Source organism: Periophthalmus magnuspinnatus, chromosome 6, assembly GCF_009829125.3.
Source record: "Periophthalmus magnuspinnatus isolate fPerMag1 chromosome 6, fPerMag1.2.pri, whole genome shotgun sequence".
In the NCBI taxonomy this organism is placed as follows: Eukaryota; Metazoa; Chordata; class Actinopteri; order Gobiiformes; family Gobiidae; genus Periophthalmus; species Periophthalmus magnuspinnatus.
This window is the reverse complement of record NC_047131.1, coordinates 26,011,881-26,033,411: the sequence shown is the minus strand read 5'-3', so window position 1 is coordinate 26,033,411 and position 21,531 is coordinate 26,011,881. Positions and strand designations below refer to the sequence as shown.

Below are 21,531 nucleotides of genomic sequence, written 5' to 3'. Positions count from 1 at the left end.
TTGCACCTCGAGATGTCCAGCGTTTTGAGTCGTTTGCAGTGCTGTGCTAAAATGGACATCGATCTAAAAGAATGAAAAAAAAAACGAGCTTAGAGAGATAATACAAAGACATGCACAAAAATGCTTTAAAATTCTAACCTGTCAGTTATATTGTTGCAACAGGAGAGAGAGAGGTGCTGCAGTCTGTGTAGAAATGGAGCAGCTTTAGCCACCCCCCTGTCACTGATCTGTGGGCATTCGCTGAGGTCCAGGTGGGTGAGGCTGCGGCAGTGACAGGCTACAGACACGAGACTAGCATCACTAATTTCAGGGAGCATAGAGAGGGACAGGCGCTGGAGATCTGGGTACTGCAACACCTGAATGAAAAACAAATGATTACAGAATTAAGAACTAAAATGTCACATTAATAGTTTGATGTGTGTTTTGATCCAAATTTAAATAAGCAATGTCACTTTTGCTTGAGCATAGTGCATTCAGATTAAGAATGGAATTTTGAACTGATAGCTATGAATTGAAAAACTCTAATTTAACAGGTAACCTTATGTCATGCTAAAGCCACTACTGTCATCTGTGCTCTGCATCTCCTTACTTCACTTCATAAACTATTTTTGCAGATTTCATTTAATTTGTGAATTTTATCAGCATTTATTATTTGCTCTTTGTTAATATACTCTAATGGGTGAGATATGTGTCCAAGTAATTTCCCTTGTGGATCATTGATGTGTGTCTAGGTCACTCACTCAACTCTTAAAGTAGTACACATCATGTCTTTTGGCAAACCACCTGTGTGATGCTGCTGTCTGTGAGTTTGGGGCATGCAGATAGATCCAACTCCTCCAGTCGACTAAGAGTTATAAGTGAAGAACCAGGCTGATGTTTTAAATGCTCCAAAGTAGTCTGTGTCACTTGCTTGGGACGCTCCTCAAAAGGCAACTGAGGTGGTTTGAAGAAGCCCATGTTACCGAAGGTTCTTGTAAACTTTGGAGCATTGTCACCCTGAAGAGTATATTAATGTAATTATTTTGTGTAAATTGTAACATTATTGATAGGAGTAATTTGGGGTTTTCACCGTTTCATTGTCAGGATCACCTTTGATAACCTTCATCATGCCCAGTAGGCCAAAGTCGGTCACTTCTTTGCACCAGCCAAGCCGCAGCACCTTGAGCCTTGGTGAGAATGTAGGGAGGGCATGCACTGACAGGTCTGTGACATTGGTGCATGAAGTCAGATCAAGCTCACGGAGAGTCTCCCCAAAGAGTTGCACCAGGGAGAAAACTGCCAGATCCTAAAAATAAAATTAATTCAACAGTTTCTATACAAGCTAGACATGGACATAATGTTTTAAATGGGTTTTAGACGCACCCTCATGTAGGTGCAGCTCTTGAGGTTGAGTATCTGCAGCTGTGCTCTGGTTGTGTTGCAACTTATTAGACCATTCACTGTCTCTACTCCACTAATGTTCAGACACTCCGAGAGGTCTAAACTTTTCAGAGATGGCAAAGAGAGCAAATCAGCAAGCCCTGTAGGTGATACAATCAATGGGTCTAATGGGTTCCAGTCCAGTTGATTGATTTACTAAAAAACACCTTACACACAGGTACCACACACCACAACATCTACAATTCCTAAAACCCTTACTCTTGTGGCATACAGTTAAATTTGCTTTTACTGGATTCTTTGTCGTTTCACTGTTTATAAAATTTACTATTATTAGTTTTATAACTGCAACTGATTTCATAGTTGCAACAGGTACATTTTAATACATATGTCTGTTTGTCCCTAAACACACAAAAAGGGATATCAAAATGCAAGCATGCCCATTGCACTTTTGTACAGATGAGCATCATATGCTCACCCTTTTCTGTGACCCTCCAGTCTCGTGACAAAGACAGGTGCCTCAGCGACTTGAGGCCGTGTGCAATGGCTGTCACTGATCTGCTAGTCAGCTCTGTGCAGCCGCTGATGTCCAGAGTCTGCAGCTCTGGCTGATGTTTGACCAGGACCTCCACTGAGTAGTCTGTCAGCTCTTTGCAACCTTGAAGATGCAGCTCCTCTAAAACCAAACCTGGGACCTGCAACCAAACATAAATATATCCATGTACATTTTAAAAATTCTGGTTAAAGAGAATGTTTAGACAAACCTGTGCAATAGTTCGCAGTGACTCTGGTGTGATGGCGGTTCGGCTTAGGTCTAGAGCCACCAGGGTGGATTTCTGCTCTGTCAGCAGCTTCCTCAAGTTTCTCAAGGACAACAAAGCAGAGGAGTCTTCTACAACTCCCACAGGGCACCCCCTGTATGGATCAAACTCAAATGCAATGTGGCAACCAGCCATAGAGAGGCGCCGGAGGAGAGTAGTGCAGCTAGTGAGGCGGTTAAAAGTCAGGTCAGAGAGGTATCGGAGGTCAGAAAGGTCTAGCTCCTGGAGTCCAGAAAGAGCTGTCCGCACCTTGGGAAAGAGCATGTATTAATTGCACTGTATATTTCACAGCTATATCCTGAGTGGGACTAAAACAGCATACGATGTGGGACAGTTCTCCAAAAATATGTAGGAATGAGACAGTATAAGAGTGTTTATTTTCTAGCTGTTTCGTCAGTGGGACATGGAGAGCATTTGGCTTTTTGTGTTTTGTGAAACTCCTCATATGGTGTAACAGGTCATATGCTCAAGCCATATGACTTAAAGCTTGAGCATCTAATTAGTCTTTAGTCATGTTTGTTTAAAGATCTTAAATAAAACTAAAATTATCTCTGATAACATTTTGGCTAATCATATTCTTTTTTTCTTTGGCCCACAGTGTCCAAAATAGTAGCAAGCATAGGGGCTCATGAATGCTCTTCAGTGTGAGGCCACCCAGTTCAAACGTATTATACAGAACCGGTTTTAGTCAAAAATGTGAACTGATAAATATCAGGAGCATGTCACCTGCTGCCTGTGCTCCTCCCGAGACAGAAAGGCTCCAGACATGAATAGGCTATCAAGGCCCCTCAGGTCCAGTCTGCGCAGGGACGTGAGGCGAGGCAGGAGAGCCAGCAGAGAGGCCTCGGTGATACTGCTGCCAGGCAGAGCCAAACTCTCAACCTTAGGGCCTAAAGACAGTCCCACCTAATTACCAAAGAACAAGACATTTTAATGACTGTAGTAAGCATGTGATTCAAGTAGGTGATGCTACAGGTGCCATAAAAGTCATTTTAAATCATAAAATTATACTGAATGTAATTGTAAAGATAGGCTCAAGTAGGTTATGAGAAACTGAATCATAAAAGCCGGAAAAGGCTACTATGCTCTAGTGTACTTTGAACTATATAACAAGCTATTTCCATATTTTATTTTTTCAAAGCAGTAGACAGCACATGGCCTGTTACAACTTTTGTTGCTTTAGTGGTAATATTTTTGTAGAGCAATTTCTTGTTCTGACTATTTGATCATTTAATGCTCTTATCATATAACAGGAATATTGGGAGGAATATGTAACTACCATATACAATACAGTGCTAATGTATTTTAATGTATTGGATATTGATATTGAATTCCATGTGAAGCATTTTGGTCAGCAGAAGTTTAACCTGAATTGAATTATTACCTTCTGAACTAGTAGTATTAATAGTCTAACAATTGTAACCAACCTCCAAAAGCAGAGACCGACACATGCTGAACCCATCCACCTGACTGATGATCAGACTGCAGCGTGGCTTTCTGCTCAGACTCCTAATCAGCTCCAAGGATGAAGCAGAGGCTGGGAAGGAGAAAGTCACGTTCTTCTGCACAAGGATTAAGATCTAGTGGTTAAGATAGATGTCTATACCATAGTAGTAACACAATGTATATAACAGTATACCTGAAAGCGCATATCCTGGCTGGCGTAGTACCAACTGCGACACACAAGTGACGCTTCTCTTCTGTCTGAAGCTTTAAGAAGGCTTAGGATATAAACCATTATCTATATGACACAAAGGGAGACAGAAATGCGCTTATCTAAGGCAAACTTAAACATGATAGCAAATAATGTGTGCCGGGTATAGAAGAACTAACCAGTGATTGTCATTGGTCAGTGATTTTCATTTATTCTCAAGATATTTACCTCAATTGGAAGTTCAGGTGATATCTCGTCCTCATCATTGTGAGTGCCGTCCATGGCAGCTTTCGGAGTTCAAGTACTGAAGGTTAATCAACATTAGCATTGGCAAACAAGCAAATAGTCATGTCATTGTCTTTTTTCTGTACTTGAATCTGTCAATTAAAATATAAAAAGTGTACCGATGCACTGGGATGTACCGGATGTTCCTGAACTTCTCACCGCCGCTGACACTTCTTCTGTGTTTTGCAGCGGGTGGCTGATGTAGCGCTTCAACGTGCTACCGCCACCTTCTGGATTTATGTAAGCATAGATCCATGCCTGTCTATCATGGATCTATTCTATGCCCATATATCCTTACGCAAGTTTATTCTGTATGAAATATAAAATGCATTACTGTACAGCAAGACCTTTTTAACACTAGATGGCAGCCTAATAATCTATTCAAACAAAAAGGGCTAGCCTGCTCTTTGCCAGATGCTGTTTGTACAGTAGCCTGTTTGAACTTTAAAAAGCCACTGTTTCAGGGGCTCTTAGGGACTAAAACAATGATCCTTCTCAGGTCTGTGGTTTTAATTTCCAGACTACTTTTCACTTTGTCCCAGTCCAGTAATGATTTACCATTATTGTAGAAATTGTGAAAGCAATAAAACTTTAGCATGACCATAAAGGTAAAAATATGATGACGGCGTGGTGGATATATATATATATATATATATATATATATATATATATATATATATATATATATATATATATATATATATATATATATATATATATATATATATATATATATATATATATATATCCACCACGCCGTCATCATATATATATATATATATATATATATATATATATATATATATATATATATATATATATATATATATATATATATATATATATATAATATGATTGGGACCTGATGAGTCTAAATACAAAGAATAATTTTTTTTACATCATGTAGTTTCTGAGAAAAAACTATGTAAATCAAATGTCCTCATATGTGGACATTTTAATCATTTTGATAAAACATTTGAATAATGATTTGCAAAAACTATTTATTTAGACCCTGAACACAGCAACATTTATCCTGAATGTAAAAACAAAATGAGAAACAACAATTGTGCCTCTTGGAACAATGTGTCTCATGTGAAAACTGCTGACAGAAGCAGGAAGAAAATAAAAAAAAATAAAAATAAAATATTCTAAACATTCTAAACGGTTAAAAAATGAATATATATAATATATTTGCATTGTTGCTGTTCTTGTATGCTGTTATTCTTCTTCTAAAAATTTGCATTGTAGCTTAGACGACCCAAAATGTGTAGTCCACATATGAGGACGCCAGGTCTCGGGAGGCTAATATAGCCTAAACTCTAAAATGGCCTACTCTGACTATAGTGTTTGCTTCTGTTGCTAATCTTTGAATACTTGTCCCAGCATTGCTGCTCTGTGGTTTTTATGTTTATGAGTCACTTGGTTGCTCAGGTGAGACTTGCAGAGCACCATATGGGAGGTCCAAGGGACAAAGATATGGCAGAGAGAGAGAGGGAGTGGGTGAAAAGGGCCAGGCTGTTGTACCACTATTCTGAATTTGTGTTTGTGTAAGGTGCAGACAGGCACATCCACTCAGATGTCAGTTATATGCCAGTGTATTATGAGGAAGAAAACTACTTCTATTTTTTACAGTTTACTGTGGGGATTTTTATTTGTTATTATTTTTTCTTGAATGTTGTCAAGGGTTACAACGGTTAAGCCTTTGAGGACACTTCCCAGGGACTCTTTGGATTAATTCTGTTTTATATTGTTTTACACTTTTTTGTAATCATGGCAGACTTCCCATCAAATGTAACCACAGAGACTAGTACCAATGCCCAGAGCTCACAGCAGGGGGGCAACACTCTGAGGGGGCTGGCCACTCAAGTCAGCTCTGGCATGGACATGTCATTTGTGAGGAGCATCCCAGCCATGCTCATGATCGCAGAAATTGTGAGTTTATTGTAGCACATTGCACACAGTTGATACTTCCATACATAATTTATGTTCAATGTTTGTCTTTAATGACAGTGTTATCATATTTCCATAAATAATTATGAACTATCAGTAATAATTTATTAAAATGTACCAAGATTCTGTTGATTGTACAGTTTTGTTGATTCTATAGTGGAAATATTAATACTAGCCCCAGAAAATTTAATATTAATACTCTACTATCACTATTGCTCAGTTAGTTATTAAAAAATCTGTTGTAAAATCTATTTTAAATAAACACACAGAACTCTCACAAAACATTTATACAGAATACTTCAAAGACCACACTCTGTATTACTTTGTATCATTATAATTAATTAACAATATTAAGTACATGATATTTGTTAAGTCAGTATTGCTATGTTTTAGGACATTATTGAAAGGATAAACAGACAAATTTTAAAGCTTTATTTACAATTACATCTGAAATCAATCTCAAACTTCCTCATTTAATTTTCTGTGTAAATAACATTTTCTTTGAATCACATTAATTTCATTACTAAACCTGCATCAAAATATATTAATTTGATCTGGCTGCATTAATCACTTCTCCTGAAATAATACTTTTAGAATTGTTTAGTAACCTCTGTAGCTCAGAATGTTCACATTTTACAGCTTTGGATAGATAAGCTTTGTTCTAATAGTGTCTCTTCTAGTTGCACTTTTGTATACTATATTTGCACTAGGTTAGGTACTATGTCGACACAAGACAACATGTGATCTGCTAAATGACTTACAAACCCATGAGATCTTTGTCCCCTAAGGCTCACAGCTCATATCTCCCTCATAACACCATGTTATTACCTCGTTACTAGTAGAATTCACACATCAACATCCAGCGCTAATGTTGCCTTTGTTAAACATAACTATCTTTTTAATGAGCAGAAAACTTAATTTGATCTGTAAGAGACTACATAACCATTAACATTAGTGTTAGTGAAGCACTAAACTTACTTCATTGTTATCATATTTTCAATCCTGTGAATGTGTTATAATTTTATTTTCTAACTAAGCAGTGAATAATTTTATATGTAATGTTATACTAACCTGCTTAGATTTCTGTAGTTGCACATTCTGACCTCATTTAGATCATCACAGTCATAAGAACTTTATCCATGTTGATATGTAGCTGATGCAAGACTTCGCTGTTACAAAATACTTTTTTTCTATGCCACTTCTACCTGGTGCTATTAAGTTAGACATTTACTCAAATGTGAGGATGTCAAACAGTACATTTTACGCAATATTCTGTGGACTTGATAGAGTTGTAGTAAAGTCACTGTTTTGAAGTTAATAATCACCGAGGTTTAAGTAAATATTAGCTTAATGAGTTAAATGCTTTGGATTTATTACCTACCTATACAAAATCATTTTTATTCTAAGACCAAGTGCTCTGTCATGACACTGTAAATCAGTGTACTCCAGTTGTTTAAACACCCCGCCTTTGCTTTGTTTGCATTCAGAGCATTCAGGTGTTGTGATAATGTTGACACTGGCTGTACTGAAAAGAGGCCGAAGGAAATTACAATGTTGTGTTCAGTAGATTTCTGTGCTGTTCTTTCCTGACACTCCTTCATGCATTCATAATGCTGTCCTTTTGTGCACACATAACTGTCACAACTAACATTTAAACATTCAATTTGTAGGTTCTGGGGCTTCTGCACTGGGCTCTGATTGCCAGCACTCTCTACACAGTCATACCTGCGTATGGCTGGGTCATGTTTGTGGCTGTCACTTCGTGGCTATTCACCCTCATACTATTCATCCTCATACTATACAGAGTACAGCGAAGGCTCCCATCTGTGCCCTGGACTCTTGTGGTAAGAAAACAAGATGCACACATTACAACACTTGAATACAACACTTGAATTTACAGTAGTGTCACTATTCTTCTTAACTCCAGCCACCTTGAGGACCACACAAATAATATTTCATCATTTAGTATGCTAATAGGGCCCATAATAGCCTACTTTGTACTGAAAAAGTTGGCCCCAAGGTCAAAAGGGTTAAGAATCCTACAGCACTGCAAAAAGTCGCATCCAAATGATGATTTGTACACTTCTACACTTATATTTCTACACTTTGCTAAATGTTGTTATTTTTCCAAGTGTGTTATAACTAAAGTTGCAGGATATTAGAACAAAACTCATTCATAGATACATGTCATTGACATCACACTCTGCAGGGCACTGAAATTGATGTTCTTGTGTCCAATAGGTGATGGTTTATCACGGTGTGGTCACAGTGCTCTATCTGATTGCTTTCATCACAAATGCAGCATGTGTCTATCATGGGTTCTACTATGGCCATCTCGCTGCTGCAGCGGTAAGCCTGTGGTATCTTACTTATATTACACAACTGCTTGTTGAACTAAATATTTTTACATTTTGCAAGTTTTATATTTATTTTTGAGGCATGCACACAACCACCTACAACAGTATAATATATATAAATATAAGAGACAAAGGCTTCTAAACTCAATATTACATTTTAAATGATGGACAGTGCAAAAGATTAGTTTGACAGACAAAATAATTCTTGATATATTTTCAGTTTTTTGCAGCTGTGGTGACCATAGCATATGGTGTGAGTGCTTTCTTTGCCTATTTGGACTGGAGGGGTGATGGAGGGAATGCTGCTACCAACACAGTGCCTACATAGGAACCCGCAAAGAACAACTTGTGTTCCTCAGGTCCAGTCTGCAGGTCCTTTCGTACCTTCAACATACTCTTGACCACTGACTTGTCACACTGTTTACACGTAATTATCTGTATATACAAATATTTCAATATTTGAAACAATTTGTGGTAAAATGGCTTTAATGACACCTATTTTAAGCATTTGTATTCATGACTATATTAAAATATTGTGTATATCTAAGAATGAAACCTGATGATTTTAAATACATGCATTTGTTGTCCTTGTCTTGACTCATTCACTACTTTTTGGAAATGTAATTTACTTAACAAATTTATTCCAAAGTCAAATTTACAATACATTAAAATACAGTAATATTATTACAACAATAAGAAACATGTGGTACATTACAAGTATATGTACATCATCAGACTACAGATTATCACCATTTTATTTTACCCTGGAGAATAGGGGTGGGCACTAAAACATTTCAGCAGAACCCTGTGATGCACATGTATTGGTATATTGTGTCTCCTGGTGCTTTTTCTGTTTAATACTCAGTAAGATAACTTACTCACCACTTAAAGGCAACGTGTAGCAACAAAGTGAACAAAGCTTTGAGATTTGCCATATTGCAACCCCTTACACCACACTTTAAAACAATTTGTACACAGAAAGAAATATTTACTTCTCTCAGCATCCATTCTATGGTACCACATATATACATTTCTAACAAAAAAAACTATTATCATAGGCTTGTTCTCACCCATTTTAAATACTCAACAGCAGTAACATTAGTCTTGAAAGTAACATGGAAAACATAAATTGTTATTCTATATTAGCTGACACATCTTGACTGATACCTGTGAAAAGCAAGATTAGACCCTGCAAAAGAAGCAATCGTATTACCCATACACTAATAGCACAGAAAACATTAAGGAACATTTCTTCACGAACAAAACACTGGGGCTACAATCCAGCACCATTAGGCAATTTAGAAGGCATTACTATAGGGCAGGTCAGTGTAAAGTGTCACTGGGATTTATTGGAGCTCAAGGGTTTTGTAGAGGACCCCAGAGATGTTATCACCAGTCCTTGGCTCAGATCCACACCTCTGCCTTCCTTTTCCTATTAAAACACACAATCAGCATTAGTAGCCTAATTAATAATATTCTATTCTATTTTGTGTGTGGTCCGTCGACTTACGACTTTGCTATTGGTTACCTCTCTCTGGCGACAATCCAGCCTCTGAGCAAAGCAGTCAGCCAATCATGCTCAAAGTCTGATACATGTCCTATAAATACCGATCCGCCAGCCACATATAATGCCGGAAGCACACCAGTAAACGCCAGGGTCATTTCACTTGCGTGGTTTAGCAGATTGAAATGTGCAGACAGCACGAAATGTGCAGATAGTACAAAATGTGCAGACAGCACGCCATACAGCTGCACACCCTAGGTCGCAGCTGAAGCCGCTCGTCAACACAAAATACACTCCAAGGCAGGGATGTCAGACACATTTTCACCGAGGGCCACATTAGTAAAATTGCTGCCCTCAAAGGGCCAGATGTGCTACTTTTTTAACTTGTTAATTGTTTCTGTATTAATTACTTATTCAAATTACAAATATTGCATATGCATTTGCCTACATGTAAAAATATGGCTGTCTAACTGTGTATCTCCTGATAAAATGACATTTTAAGACCATCATACCTTTTAATTTACCCTGTCAAGGGCCACATAAAATGATGTGGAGGGCCACATTTGGCCCACGGGCCTTGAGTTTGACACATGTGCTCCAAGGGTATTTTTCCCAGTCAAGGCCTGCACAGTGAAGGGGTTTTCAGTCAAAATACATAGAAAATAGAAAATGCTTTTACTGATGCTTTGTGAGGACTAGCTCAACACATGGCCACCACTGCGCAGACTGCATGCGGTGCAGCTCCGGTCCGGCGGACGCAAGTATTCCGTATAGTACAAAATGACGGCGCACCGTGCAGTCCGGTGGTGCAGATGGAGGTGCCGCGGAGCTCCGGATCAAATCCACTGGATTCTATTTTTGCGGACGGAGCCTTTTCCCTTAATAAGTAAAAAGACCCTTTTCCCTTAATAAGAAAATAGTTATCGCATGAACACGTGGTCTCGCATGTGCAGCTTCAAAGGCGGTGAGCAGGGCTCAAGCTGGGGCTGCACTTATCCCCAGGGCCTTCGCCTTGGTGGGTAACCAGTAGGGAAGCCCATAGGTGGGCGGAGCACACATGAAACAGGAAATTACAGTTACTTGACGTTACTATAGTTGAATGTGTGTGAGCCCACCTACCTTCAGGTTCAGCTGGATCATCTGCCTCTATGAGCTGATTTGAAGAAGGGAGTTATGTGGCTAGCAGCTGGCATTTACAGAGCACCAGGTTCGCAGACATGTGCCAGGCTGTGGGCATGACTGGTGCAGTGACTGCTTTGATCCTTCTCAAAGGCTGGCTTGGCGCCAGAGAGAGGTAACCAATAGCAAAACCCATAGGTAGGCTCGCATACACTCATAGACCTATAGTTACGTCAAATAACTGTAATATACGGCAGTGTTGCTTTCTTACAGCTTTGTATTCAAGAAACATTTCCTTGAAGGCCATAAAGTCTGTAAATGTGAGTAACATGTCCAAGATGTCAGGTGTAACCTCCTCTTTGCGTTCCCTGCAAAAAAACATACATCAAAATGAATTGCTTCAGTCGACTACTATATCTAAGTGAGCAAGTCAGCCTTGGGTTAGGTAAGGATTAGACATCACATTAGAAGTGGAATGAAGGTATTCATGTTGAAGTCTGAGATTCTCTCTGTAAGCTGCTGTTCCAGGTGTTTCTCCAGCAGATCGACCTATAAAAAGAAAACATTGAAAGAATATTATGTTGCAGCCACACTGGGGCAAGTGAAATGGAACAGCATATTGATTCTTACAAGTCCAACTTACATAGTCATTGAATATCTGTGTATATGTGAGTTTATTTTCATCAGAATCATCAAACTCTGTGTAGTATTTCTCCATGAAGCTATGCTGAAGCTGCTGAAACTCATTTTCTAAAGACATAGATTTAAAAGTAAATAAATAAAAAACTCTTTACCAAGTGAAATATTTTGAGGCAAAATGATAGTAACAAATCTTACCCATAATAATGTCCTCTATGCAACCAACCGTGGCATCAAAAGCAGCTTCAGATGCGGATGAACTAGAGATAAGGTTGAAATACATACACAAACACATTTATAGTTAGGTTACAAGAATATAACCATAAGCAACGCATCAAATCCAAAGAAATTATAAGGAATGCCACCTTGAAATTGCAAAGTTCTCCTTGTCCATGTCAATCATTTCAACCTTGTCTGCTGTGCAGCACCAATCCGAAAAATATAAATATTAATTTAGTACATTAATATCTATAAACCTTTTGCAAAATAGATGCTTTGAAATAACGACAGTGCCCAGGACATGCTTAATGCCCACGTTAGTGTTAGCCCAACTTGACCGTAAGCTAGCTACGTCACGGAAAGAGTGATCAGTAGAATTGTCATTAACGCTTTGTTATTTACAAAAAATATTAGATTCTTTGGAAGCTTACTTCGTTCTTTGATGTCCATATTGTCAAGTATAGCAACGTAAGGTTAATGGTGTTAACCAGAACTGCATGAACAACAGTAATTCAGTCAAATGGCGAACGCAACATTGGTTGCCAAGGAAACTGTGACCTACAGTATAAATGATCCGAGTGAAACACATAGACGGGTACATGGTTCCCAACAACCACATCTGAGACGTTCACACTGAAAAGCAATCTCACGAGAACAAATTTATTACAAATGTCACAAACCACATCCACATCTTTGGAAAATAATCAGTATAATGTAGATGTTGTAAATACTCAAATGTCTCTTTATGATAGGCCTAATAATTCATATTCCAAGACATGAACAGTTCATCTCAATCGTAAATGCTCCCGATCTAGACCTACAAATCAGAAAACTGATTGTGTCTCAAAGATGCAGTTCATCTTCAGGGATAATTGTAATATATTCAGTGATATGTGATCTTACAGTGATCTAGTTATGGCATTACTATAAATTGTAGTAATCGCTGCAGCATAAGCTTTTAAAGACATATTGTTTACCTGTTCATTTAATGGGTTTGTAATAACTGATTAGCTTGTTCACACTTTCTTACCCATTTTAGAATGTTTTCTTGAGTTCCCCAAATTTGAAAAGGCAGAAATGCAAAATGACATGATGACATCCTTAAATATTAATTTGGTCCCACGTGTCTATACTTCAGCATAAAGCATATGCCTGATCTGGATTTGTTTTATTAATTCCTCTTTTACTGTTTTTTATTACTAAATGAGATAAAACATGGTCCACTTTAACATTTCACATTTAATTTAAACAAAACCTCAAACATCACTGTTAAATCAACAACATATTTTAGGAAAGCAGTTACCATAATTTCTTATAAAATAAAGTTAAATCACATCATAAGGATTCAAAGTAGCCACTCAAACAAAAATGCAGAGTGTTCGTCACAAACAAAACTTAAGACATTTTTTTTCCAGGCTTGTCTGACCTATGGTCAAAACAGAATGTAACTTTTGCTTGGATTGAAGCGGCGATAAAACAGCCAAATTGTGTGGTTTTAAAGTCAAACAGGTATGCATCTTCCTTTGTTAAAGACAAAGCATCCATTAAAAAATAAGCACAATATCAATATGTGAGAAGTTTCTTTAAATAGGAGATTGTGAATTCAAGTTTCTAATTTTCTAATATGCATTAGATTGTGAAGTAATTTTAACTACTTCTTTGCCTATGTAAACAGAAGAGTAAAATTATTATCAAGAAATACATCGCCCATGTTTAACATTCTGCCACTTTTAGTGGCCATCAAACTCACATATAAAAGTTACAGCTAATTTGGTCTGGTAAAAGGGTGATATTAGTGCTTACAATTACAGTCACTGATGACTAGGAGGTGGTACAACATATGGAACCGCTACCTCAGAACACCATAAATCTCAATATGGACACCACAAAACGTTATGTGGGACAATTTCTGTACCTTGTGTTTAATACTGCATGAAAGGCTTTTTACCAGCCCGTTCTTGTGTGACATAAAAAGAAGCAGCCTTGATTGAAAGCACAAAGAAATATTATCCAAGATGTGATAAAGGACTGTTAATTCTTTGTAAATGATGAAAGAGATGTTCAGCTTTCACTTCTTCACTTTTCAGAATCCTGACAAAGGAAAGCCAAGTACCTGCAGTAGAGTGTCAGAAGGACAAAAACAGGAGATGAATGAGTGGTTAGGTTGCCCTCCTCTCATCTCATGCTATTCCTCTTTTGACCCCTGTGCAGACATCTCTTAGAACCCCAGCATCACAACATTGTGGCATCCAACCCAGCCCAATTGGGCATGTGGTGATCAGAGGAGCTTGCAAGTTTTGTGTTTCTCCTTGATGAAGGCAAGATGAGAGGAGTGTCAGGACACATGTGCAATCAGTCTGACACGGGTCTGGATGTCCTGGCGGCATAAGGGGCACGTCTCTAACTGTAAGGCACACTCCATGCACATACCTCTGTTGACAAACAAATACTTATTTAGTTCCCTTTCTCTTGAGATATGGCAACTTGTAAATACAGCTTAAAACATACCCATGTCCACATGGTCGCAGTTCTGTGTCAGCCATCACATCACAACACAGCGTGCAGCAATTATCTCGAATGCTAACCTGCTTTAATAATGCTAGTCGCCTGTGTCTGCAAATAAGAAAAAAATAAATAAAAATCAAAAAACGCATGAAATAGCAGATAAAGATTAGCATTAACACCATGGCCTTATAGTCAACCCACTCTACCTGGGCAAAATAATCTTTTCACTGGGTAGCAAAGAGGCAAAATCATTAAAGGTGCTGAACTTGACTGAAGGAGGATGGCGGAAAGGTTTGGCCCCAAAGTTAAATTCACACTGTTGGTATGACATAAAGCTCGCTGCTGCAAAGAACCCAGATCTGTCGCAAAAGAACAATTTATCAAAAGGTATTCAATTAAAAGAACACAATCTTAAGCTGTACTGTTAACTTACGTTGCAGATGAAAACACCTGTTTTTCAGGTGGAAGTTGATGTCCATTCAAGTAGAAAATCATTTGCTTTTTGCTAAGGTCTAACAGGAAGCCAATAGCATCTCCTAATAATCACAAATGAGATGGATTTAGTCACAGATTTACAGTTGTACGTATAGTCAGTAAAGTCATCGCCTACATGTCTGAAGAAGCCTACCTTCTTTCCAGCAAGGATGAGAATGAGGTTTACTGCGAGCGTTATACCAGATGAGCTGCCTGCAGCCATCATATGCACATGAATATTCATCATCTCCAATTCCATAGCCCTCCTGCAGCACATTTGATCATACTTGAGTCATTACAAGGAGGGAAGATTGATGCCTGAGTACATAGTAAATAATGAAACTTCATACATGGTTGAGGAACTTGCTGTCCTTAGTAGCCCATCCTATTTGCATGACACCTGATGTAATGACTGTTACTTCGTAGTACCAGATGCCTGAATCTACACAGAACGTACAGCGGACACTCTCAAAAGAAGAGGCATCACATCGTGCCTATAGGAGGTAAAATATGTTAAAACAGGTACATTTTCAAAGGAAATTTCATTACAAAATTAATATATTTTTTACTTCAAGTCCAGTGGGGGAGATCTTAAGGTACTCGCTGACATCATTACTGTTGAGCATGGCATTGATGTTTGTGAGATTAACTTTTTCATATGTGAACTGCCGTCCTTCTTTTAGAACTGAAAAAGATAATACCGGTAATAAAGAAATAGAAAATGAAAATTTGCCATTAGCAAATGGAACTGGTGTCTTATATGGACATTAGTGCATAAGCTGGAACTCACACAAGTTGTCAAGACTCCACTGGGCGCAGAATCCAACCTGTCTCTTTAGGTAATCTGGGTGTTCAGCCCAAGACTCAAGAACAGCAAGCTGATTACTGATACAAGACTCCGACACTGTCAGTTTATTCTCACCTAGTCAAGATTAGGTTAGGGAAAAAAGAAAAGTATAAAAAAAATACTGAAAACAGAAATATATTTTTTTTAAAACACTGAAAATGGTATTTGTACCATAAAACTTACTTGTTTGAGAGAACTTTTCCAAGGCAATGAGAGCAAACAACATAACAGTTGGATGAGCCTCTGAACTCTGAAAATAAAAATAAATAAAAAAATAAAAAAATATTATTCTTCACTACATTTTCTTTTGGCTGTTGAACCAATAAAAGCAGCTATGCTTACCAAGCTTTCTAAAAGATATTCAAGGGTTCCTGGGCTCAGTAGACCAATACTTGCTGGTCCTTAAAGAAGATAAGATATGCCTTTATTAGTCCCACAGTGGGGAAATTCCAGAAACACCATATATAATATATAACACCATTAACCATTATTAATTTATTGAAACTAGTACACAACTGAACAAATAAACAAATTGTGTGGTAAAATGGCAACATTACCTGCCAATTTTTCAGCCAAACACCCCAGAACAGCTGTAGTGTTTCTGTGTTTTGCAGGGCATAAAGCATCTTGTTTTGCTACAGCTGCACTCAGACTCAACATGTCAGACAGTTTTTGTAAAGCATCCTGTACAATAAATAATAATAAAAAAACACGGTTTAGTAATTCTAATGACCATCATGGCTGTGTATCCCTTTGACAAAAGATGTGGTCACAAAGTAACAGTCTAGTCTAGACTGAGTGAAATGTGAAATGCCAAATCACTTGTTGAAATCTGATCAGTCACATTGGCTCTCATTTTAAAAAAAGCTCAAATAAACAATTGAGACAAAATGAGAGCCAAACAAACGTAATTTATAAGCAAATAAAGCATGTCATACAAAGCTCAAAGGAAGTAAGCACAAGTACAAATACTTATGAGAGATTACTCCCTTTGCCCACTTTTCTTTAAGTTGTACGGAAAACATCAAATATATGATGCAAGATAAATGGAATTATGTAGCAAAAGAAAAAAATATTCAATAAACTACATATTTTATAGTAAAATCCTCCAGTAGTAGCCATCCTTTATTTTGTTGACAGCCCTGCAAATCCTTGGGCTTCTCTCAATAAAGAAGTGGCCTGAAATAGCTTTCACTTAATAGTTGTGCCTTGTCTGGGTCAAAAACAATGATAAATCAAAAGGTGGCTATTTTAAAAAAAACAGTTTTGAGTTATTTTATGATAATTTTTTCTTTACTACGTTCCATACATGTTCATTCATAGTTTTGATGTCTTCAGTGAGGATCTACAATGTAAACAGTAATGAAAATAAACAAACAAAGTGTGTCCAAACTTTTAACCACTAGTGCATAGTGAAAGCCTAAAGCTCAGTTTACCATTTAAAAAAACATAATGATTTCACATGATCTCAAACTTGGTGTAAAAACAAGTAAAAAAAAAATCTCTTAACGATTACAAGTTGAACTTACTTTCGTTGGTAAGGGACACTCATCCAAAAGAAGTGTAATAACTGCAGGACCCAGGGGATCATCCAGAGGGATAACTCGAATAAGTGACTGGACTACCTCCAACCAGCCGTCATCTGAGGCAAATTAGGAGAAAAAAAAAATGTAATCATTGAAACTGAACCTGTCTCAATTACTATCCGAATTAGTAACTAAATCTCAGTCTGAAGTGTTAGTTTCTCTTCTATTGCCTGACTCAGTAACTTTGCTGCACACACTTGTGAAAGTGTAAACAATCCACTAAACATACTGGAAAGATAAATTATTTTTAAATAAGAATCCATGTTGAAAAGGATTCAATTATGTGATTCTAAATTCTCTCCAAAGACAGTCTGGTTTCACATGCCTGTATATTATTTTATTATGCATTAAAAACTCAGTCTTGATCATTTACAATGCATGACCAGGTGATAGTGGCACAGGTGGTAGAGCTGAATTTGGGCAGGTCAACCTCAGCTATGACCAATTATTTAGTTAGTTTTGTGATATTTATACAAATACTTATAATGCACTGTGCAAATTAATTCCTTGAGATATTATACTGATTGTAAAATATACAATTCTTACCAGTTTCTGCCATTTCATGCAAAGTTATCATAGAGTAAGGAGGTTCTTGGTCACTGTTAAAACAATAGAGAAACTTGAGTTAGGTGTAGAAGCATTAGTGAAATATTTGTGATGACAATGTCATGTCTACCCATTAAAGCAAATTACATTTGTGTTTGTTTAGATTTCTACACCAATTGTGTAAATAATATGAAACAATTGGAAATAACAAATGATTAATATTAATGAGTCATCACAGCTAAATACATGCATTTTGTCATCATTATGAAACATGCTTATATATTGTAAATATAAAAAATAAAAAAATGCATTGTGCATGTCCAGTGTTCTGAATGTTAGGGCCTACTTGTCTACAAGTGTCCTGATGACAGCCAATGTATCCAGCACTAGGCCGTCCACATTTTGTTTCTTGCGTCTAGGCTCATGCGGCCCTCTCCCTCTGCGTGGAGGCCTAACTGGATCCCTGGGTCGGCTGCTGCGTGCCTCTCCGACCTCAGCACCAACTGTGGTTCCATGATCAACCCGCCTAGATTGTCCCCGAGATGCCCGGGTTGATCCATGGTGATGGTCCTCGAAATCACTGTCTTCCCGGCACACACAGCTGTTTCCCATGGATGTAGTGGCAAGGGTCCCCCAAAGAGTAGTGAAGGAATTTGAGGAAGAAAGGCGAAGCAGAACCTGTGCAAGGCTTCTGCAGGCACAAAAAGTAATCCAGGCAGCTACTATCATATCATTTGGAAAGATGGATTTGGTGGGATACTTGTCCCAATTAACTGGGTGGGGTCAGCAAAAGTAATCATGTTGTTGTCATGTAGAGATAAAAAGATAAAAGCCAGCAGTCTTATTATATGGATCTTTAAGTGTTGGTGGTTTCATTAAGACAGTGTTTCAAACATGGTTGATATCTTGTATCCAGCCCAAATTACAAGCCTGAAAAAAAGAGAATGGAAAAAAAAGCAAAGTACATAAGCAAAACTCGATCCAAAATAAACTGAGTCAGCTGCAACGAGATGTTGTCTCATCTCCTTTACTTGACTACATATTGCATTTGTAATAAAAAACAAACAAAAACAAAACAGGTTTTTACAACAACAAAAATAAACAAACATTGAAGACCTTTTTGTCTGTAGTGTCCTTAGCCTACTAATGTTTTGTAAGTTATGAATGTAACATAGTTAATTTCCACATGCAGTGTTCTCATATTATATTATATTATATTGTAAAGCAAGTGTTTTACTTAGCATGTTAACATAACATCAACAGACTACTACCTATCCATAATAGTGCCACTACCACAAGCGTTTACTAGCTGGATAAAAAATAACCACTATTATCAACCAAACGGGGAACATGAGACGACACAGCAAATATGCACATACTTACGACAAATGTTCTTGAAATCTTTGGTAATTCAGCATAAACTAGTCCGAATAGGGTAGCACCCTAGCACAATAGTACTAGCCCTCTAGCAAAACAAATCCCAAGACTTGCTTGCAGTTAGCAGTTAGCAGACTACTGTCAAGCACCACTTGGCTAACACTATTAGCACGAAACTAACAGCGAAGGGTCCACAAATACCGGCGAAGTGAATAGACAGTCCTCTCTGCACGCGTGTAAAACAGGAACGTAAGTTAAGTGATAAGGTGCCAACATTACTGTAGTAACCTACACCATTGTAAGCTATCGTTACAACCACAGTGCTAAGTTCCGTAGCGTCGGCGGTGTGCTAACTGTTAGCCATAATCAGCTGTGGGTGTGGATCTGGGTTGTGGAGGCGATCTCGCATAGAATGACCAGCAGAAAGTGTAATGGAATCATGAGAGCGTCTACAGAAAACATTTTTTTTAATCTGAATTTTCTAGTATAAACTCTCACCTTGTACTGTGTGCTTTGTTGTGTGCTCACCTATGATGCGTCCAGTAGAGGCAACAAGTAGCTAATTCATGTCAGACACAATTAATGGACAAATGCGCGTTACTGTACACATTTTTGTTTATTATAGAAATAATCAGTCAAGCAGAAAACAGTATTCCATGAGATCAGAGAACACAAATCCAACTGCCACCAGAAAAAATATAGTTTTAAAAATAAATCATATGGATAGATAAAAAATAAAAGATAAAATAACACGCACAAACTATTAATTATTCAAAGTGTGCACTGTAAACTGTAAGAATCACAAACTTTTCTTTGGTCCAGAGATGTATTAAACGAATTGTTGCAATACATTCCACTCTTTCCTAGTTTTTCAGAGAATCTTTGAGACCTTGGATGGAACGTACATGGAGCCGTTTCAAAGTTTGGAGGAAGCCGACCGTAGTCACTAGAGGTGGTTTCATACATAAGGTCCTTGTATTTTAACCGGGGAATTACAGGCGGAACAAGGTTTCCAGTCCCACTAGTTTCGAACAGGGCTTTCTGCTTCTCAGAGTTTGACATCCTGTGTGAAATAGAAAATGAACATTTATTCTGAGAAAATGTAAAACTACATTTACTTAATTTACTTGTTGGTTGCCACAGAATGAATGTCTATACTGGTATACTACACCTAGTCTGTGGTTGCCACAATTTGCGCCCTATGATGAAGTTAAATATCTTTGACGAAAAATGCATAGGGTTGTGACTGGTTGGAGTGTTTGCCCATGCAAGACACATGCCTCCAGTGCACAACCCATGCAAATAAACAAATAATAATATTATGATGAAGAATATTTACATTCACGCACCCGATGGTCTCTTGGTAAAACACACGTTTGACTGTTTATGATTTTAAAACCGTTTTATATGTTCCTCTGAGTAGCACGAAGCCTGTTCCCATAGCAACCTCAAACATGTGTTCGAGAAATTAACTCAAATGTTTTTTGGGTTTTTTTTGTTTGTTTTTTTAAGAAGAAGCTTTACGCTTTTTGATAGTGTGTAATAATTAGGCATTGGTCGTTTGCAGTTTTTAAACCTTTTATTAATTATGAAAACTTAAAAAATACGTCATCATTAAGAGACGGCCTGTGTGTGACCTCAAACGAACGCGACACAACCAGATTCGTAAACAGATCCACAGCACACAAACACGTCTCAGAAATCATAGATAAGAGACTTATTTTGAGAAACAGTTGAACCACAGATACCTAAATCCAACCAACGACTTGAAAATGGACAGCGCCATTCAAAGAGATGGGAGACTCTTGGACTTGACCGATGATGCCTGGAGGGAGGATAGGCTTCCATATGAAGACGTCACTATCCCTCTGGTAAATAATACATTTTTAAAATTATTTTTGCTATAATAAAAACAAGTATTTGTTTCATTATTTATTGATAACACTGTCACCCTCTCCCCAAGAGAGCCATTTTGCTGAATTTTATGTATTTATTTACTTTTGACTCTCTTTCAGAGTGAACTTCCTGAAGCTGAGCAGGACAACGGTGGATCGACAGAGTCAGTGAAAGAACAAGAGATGAAGTGGACAGACCTGGCCTTGCAAAGCCTTCACGAAAATACACCAAGCACCGGGAGCTGATAGAGACTAAACTTCCGATACACTGATGCTAGCAAGAGGTTTTCGCATCTTACATTTTCATGAAAAAAATGCAAATTTATTTGATTTTATACAATGTACAAAAGTATCTTACCATCATTGTATTGCAACA

The 21,531-nt window shown here is 37.6% G+C and overlaps 5 protein-coding genes across 8 annotated transcripts in view; 2 read left to right on the top strand and 3 right to left on the bottom strand.

Moving 5' to 3' along the window:
• fbxl9 (F-box and leucine rich repeat protein) overlaps nucleotides 1–4,317 on the bottom strand; it is a 6,516-nt gene extending 2,199 nt beyond the window's left edge. Inside the window, exons 1-12 of the mRNA XM_055222228.1 lie at nucleotides 4,257–4,317; nucleotides 4,081–4,156; nucleotides 3,838–3,939; nucleotides 3,626–3,760; nucleotides 2,925–3,104; nucleotides 2,142–2,447; nucleotides 1,856–2,072; nucleotides 1,363–1,520; nucleotides 1,070–1,285; nucleotides 784–996; nucleotides 139–356; nucleotides 7–63 (exon numbers count right to left, since the gene is read on the bottom strand). Of these exons, the coding sequence (XP_055078203.1) occupies nucleotides 7–63; nucleotides 139–356; nucleotides 784–996; nucleotides 1,070–1,285; nucleotides 1,363–1,520; nucleotides 1,856–2,072; nucleotides 2,142–2,447; nucleotides 2,925–3,104; nucleotides 3,626–3,760; nucleotides 3,838–3,939; nucleotides 4,081–4,134 (1,856 nt within the window). The 5' untranslated portion in view covers nucleotides 4,135–4,156; nucleotides 4,257–4,317. The remainder of the gene's footprint in view (nucleotides 1–6; nucleotides 64–138; nucleotides 357–783; nucleotides 997–1,069; nucleotides 1,286–1,362; nucleotides 1,521–1,855; nucleotides 2,073–2,141; nucleotides 2,448–2,924; nucleotides 3,105–3,625; nucleotides 3,761–3,837; nucleotides 3,940–4,080; nucleotides 4,157–4,256) is intronic.
• A 1,346-nt stretch (nucleotides 4,318–5,663) lies between these two features.
• On the top strand, nucleotides 5,664–8,997 carry pllp (plasmolipin). The gene is made up of 4 exons (XM_033968471.2): nucleotides 5,664–6,069; nucleotides 7,758–7,931; nucleotides 8,329–8,436; nucleotides 8,665–8,997. Exons 1-4 carry the CDS (start codon nucleotides 5,908–5,910, stop codon nucleotides 8,770–8,772), a joined length of 552 nt encoding a protein of 183 aa, XP_033824362.1. The 5' UTR covers nucleotides 5,664–5,907; the 3' UTR covers nucleotides 8,773–8,997.
• A 75-nt stretch (nucleotides 8,998–9,072) lies between these two features.
• On the bottom strand, nucleotides 9,073–12,216 carry arl2bp (ADP-ribosylation factor-like 2 binding protein). The gene is made up of 6 exons (XM_033968472.2): nucleotides 12,072–12,216; nucleotides 11,905–11,966; nucleotides 11,711–11,817; nucleotides 11,531–11,616; nucleotides 11,339–11,435; nucleotides 9,073–9,876 (listed from the first exon to the last, which is right to left on the bottom strand). The coding sequence occupies exons 1-6, from the start codon at nucleotides 12,107–12,109 to the stop codon at nucleotides 9,781–9,783; spliced, it is 486 nt and encodes a 161-aa protein (XP_033824363.1). The 5' UTR covers nucleotides 12,110–12,216; the 3' UTR covers nucleotides 9,073–9,780.
• A 930-nt stretch (nucleotides 12,217–13,146) lies between these two features.
• Nucleotides 13,147–19,859, bottom strand: rspry1 (ring finger and SPRY domain containing 1). Of its 4 annotated transcripts, none has more exons than XM_033968468.2 (15): nucleotides 19,789–19,859; nucleotides 18,230–18,813; nucleotides 17,884–17,936; nucleotides 17,281–17,393; nucleotides 16,309–16,435; nucleotides 16,094–16,152; nucleotides 15,935–16,001; nucleotides 15,695–15,826; nucleotides 15,474–15,589; nucleotides 15,255–15,398; nucleotides 15,059–15,170; nucleotides 14,864–14,966; nucleotides 14,637–14,789; nucleotides 14,434–14,538; nucleotides 13,147–14,357 (listed from the first exon to the last, which is right to left on the bottom strand). In XM_033968468.2, exons 2-15 carry the CDS (start codon nucleotides 18,610–18,612, stop codon nucleotides 14,261–14,263), a joined length of 1,764 nt encoding a protein of 587 aa, XP_033824359.1. In that variant the 5' UTR covers nucleotides 18,613–18,813; nucleotides 19,789–19,859; the 3' UTR covers nucleotides 13,147–14,260. The 4 variants fall into 4 exon arrangements, with proteins under 4 accessions (XP_033824359.1, XP_055078686.1, XP_033824357.1 ...); XM_055222711.1 differs by having other exon boundaries at nucleotides 19,759–19,820; XM_033968466.2 differs by lacking the exon at nucleotides 19,789–19,859 and adding an exon at nucleotides 19,267–19,667.
• Nucleotides 19,860–20,895: 1,036 nt separating this feature from the next.
• Nucleotides 20,896–21,484, top strand: anapc13 (anaphase promoting complex subunit 13). Its single transcript, XM_033968474.2, has 2 exons — nucleotides 20,896–21,131; nucleotides 21,276–21,484. The coding sequence occupies exons 1-2, from the start codon at nucleotides 21,033–21,035 to the stop codon at nucleotides 21,399–21,401; spliced, it is 225 nt and encodes a 74-aa protein (XP_033824365.1). The 5' UTR covers nucleotides 20,896–21,032; the 3' UTR covers nucleotides 21,402–21,484.
• Nucleotides 21,485–21,531: the final 47 nt, after the last annotated feature.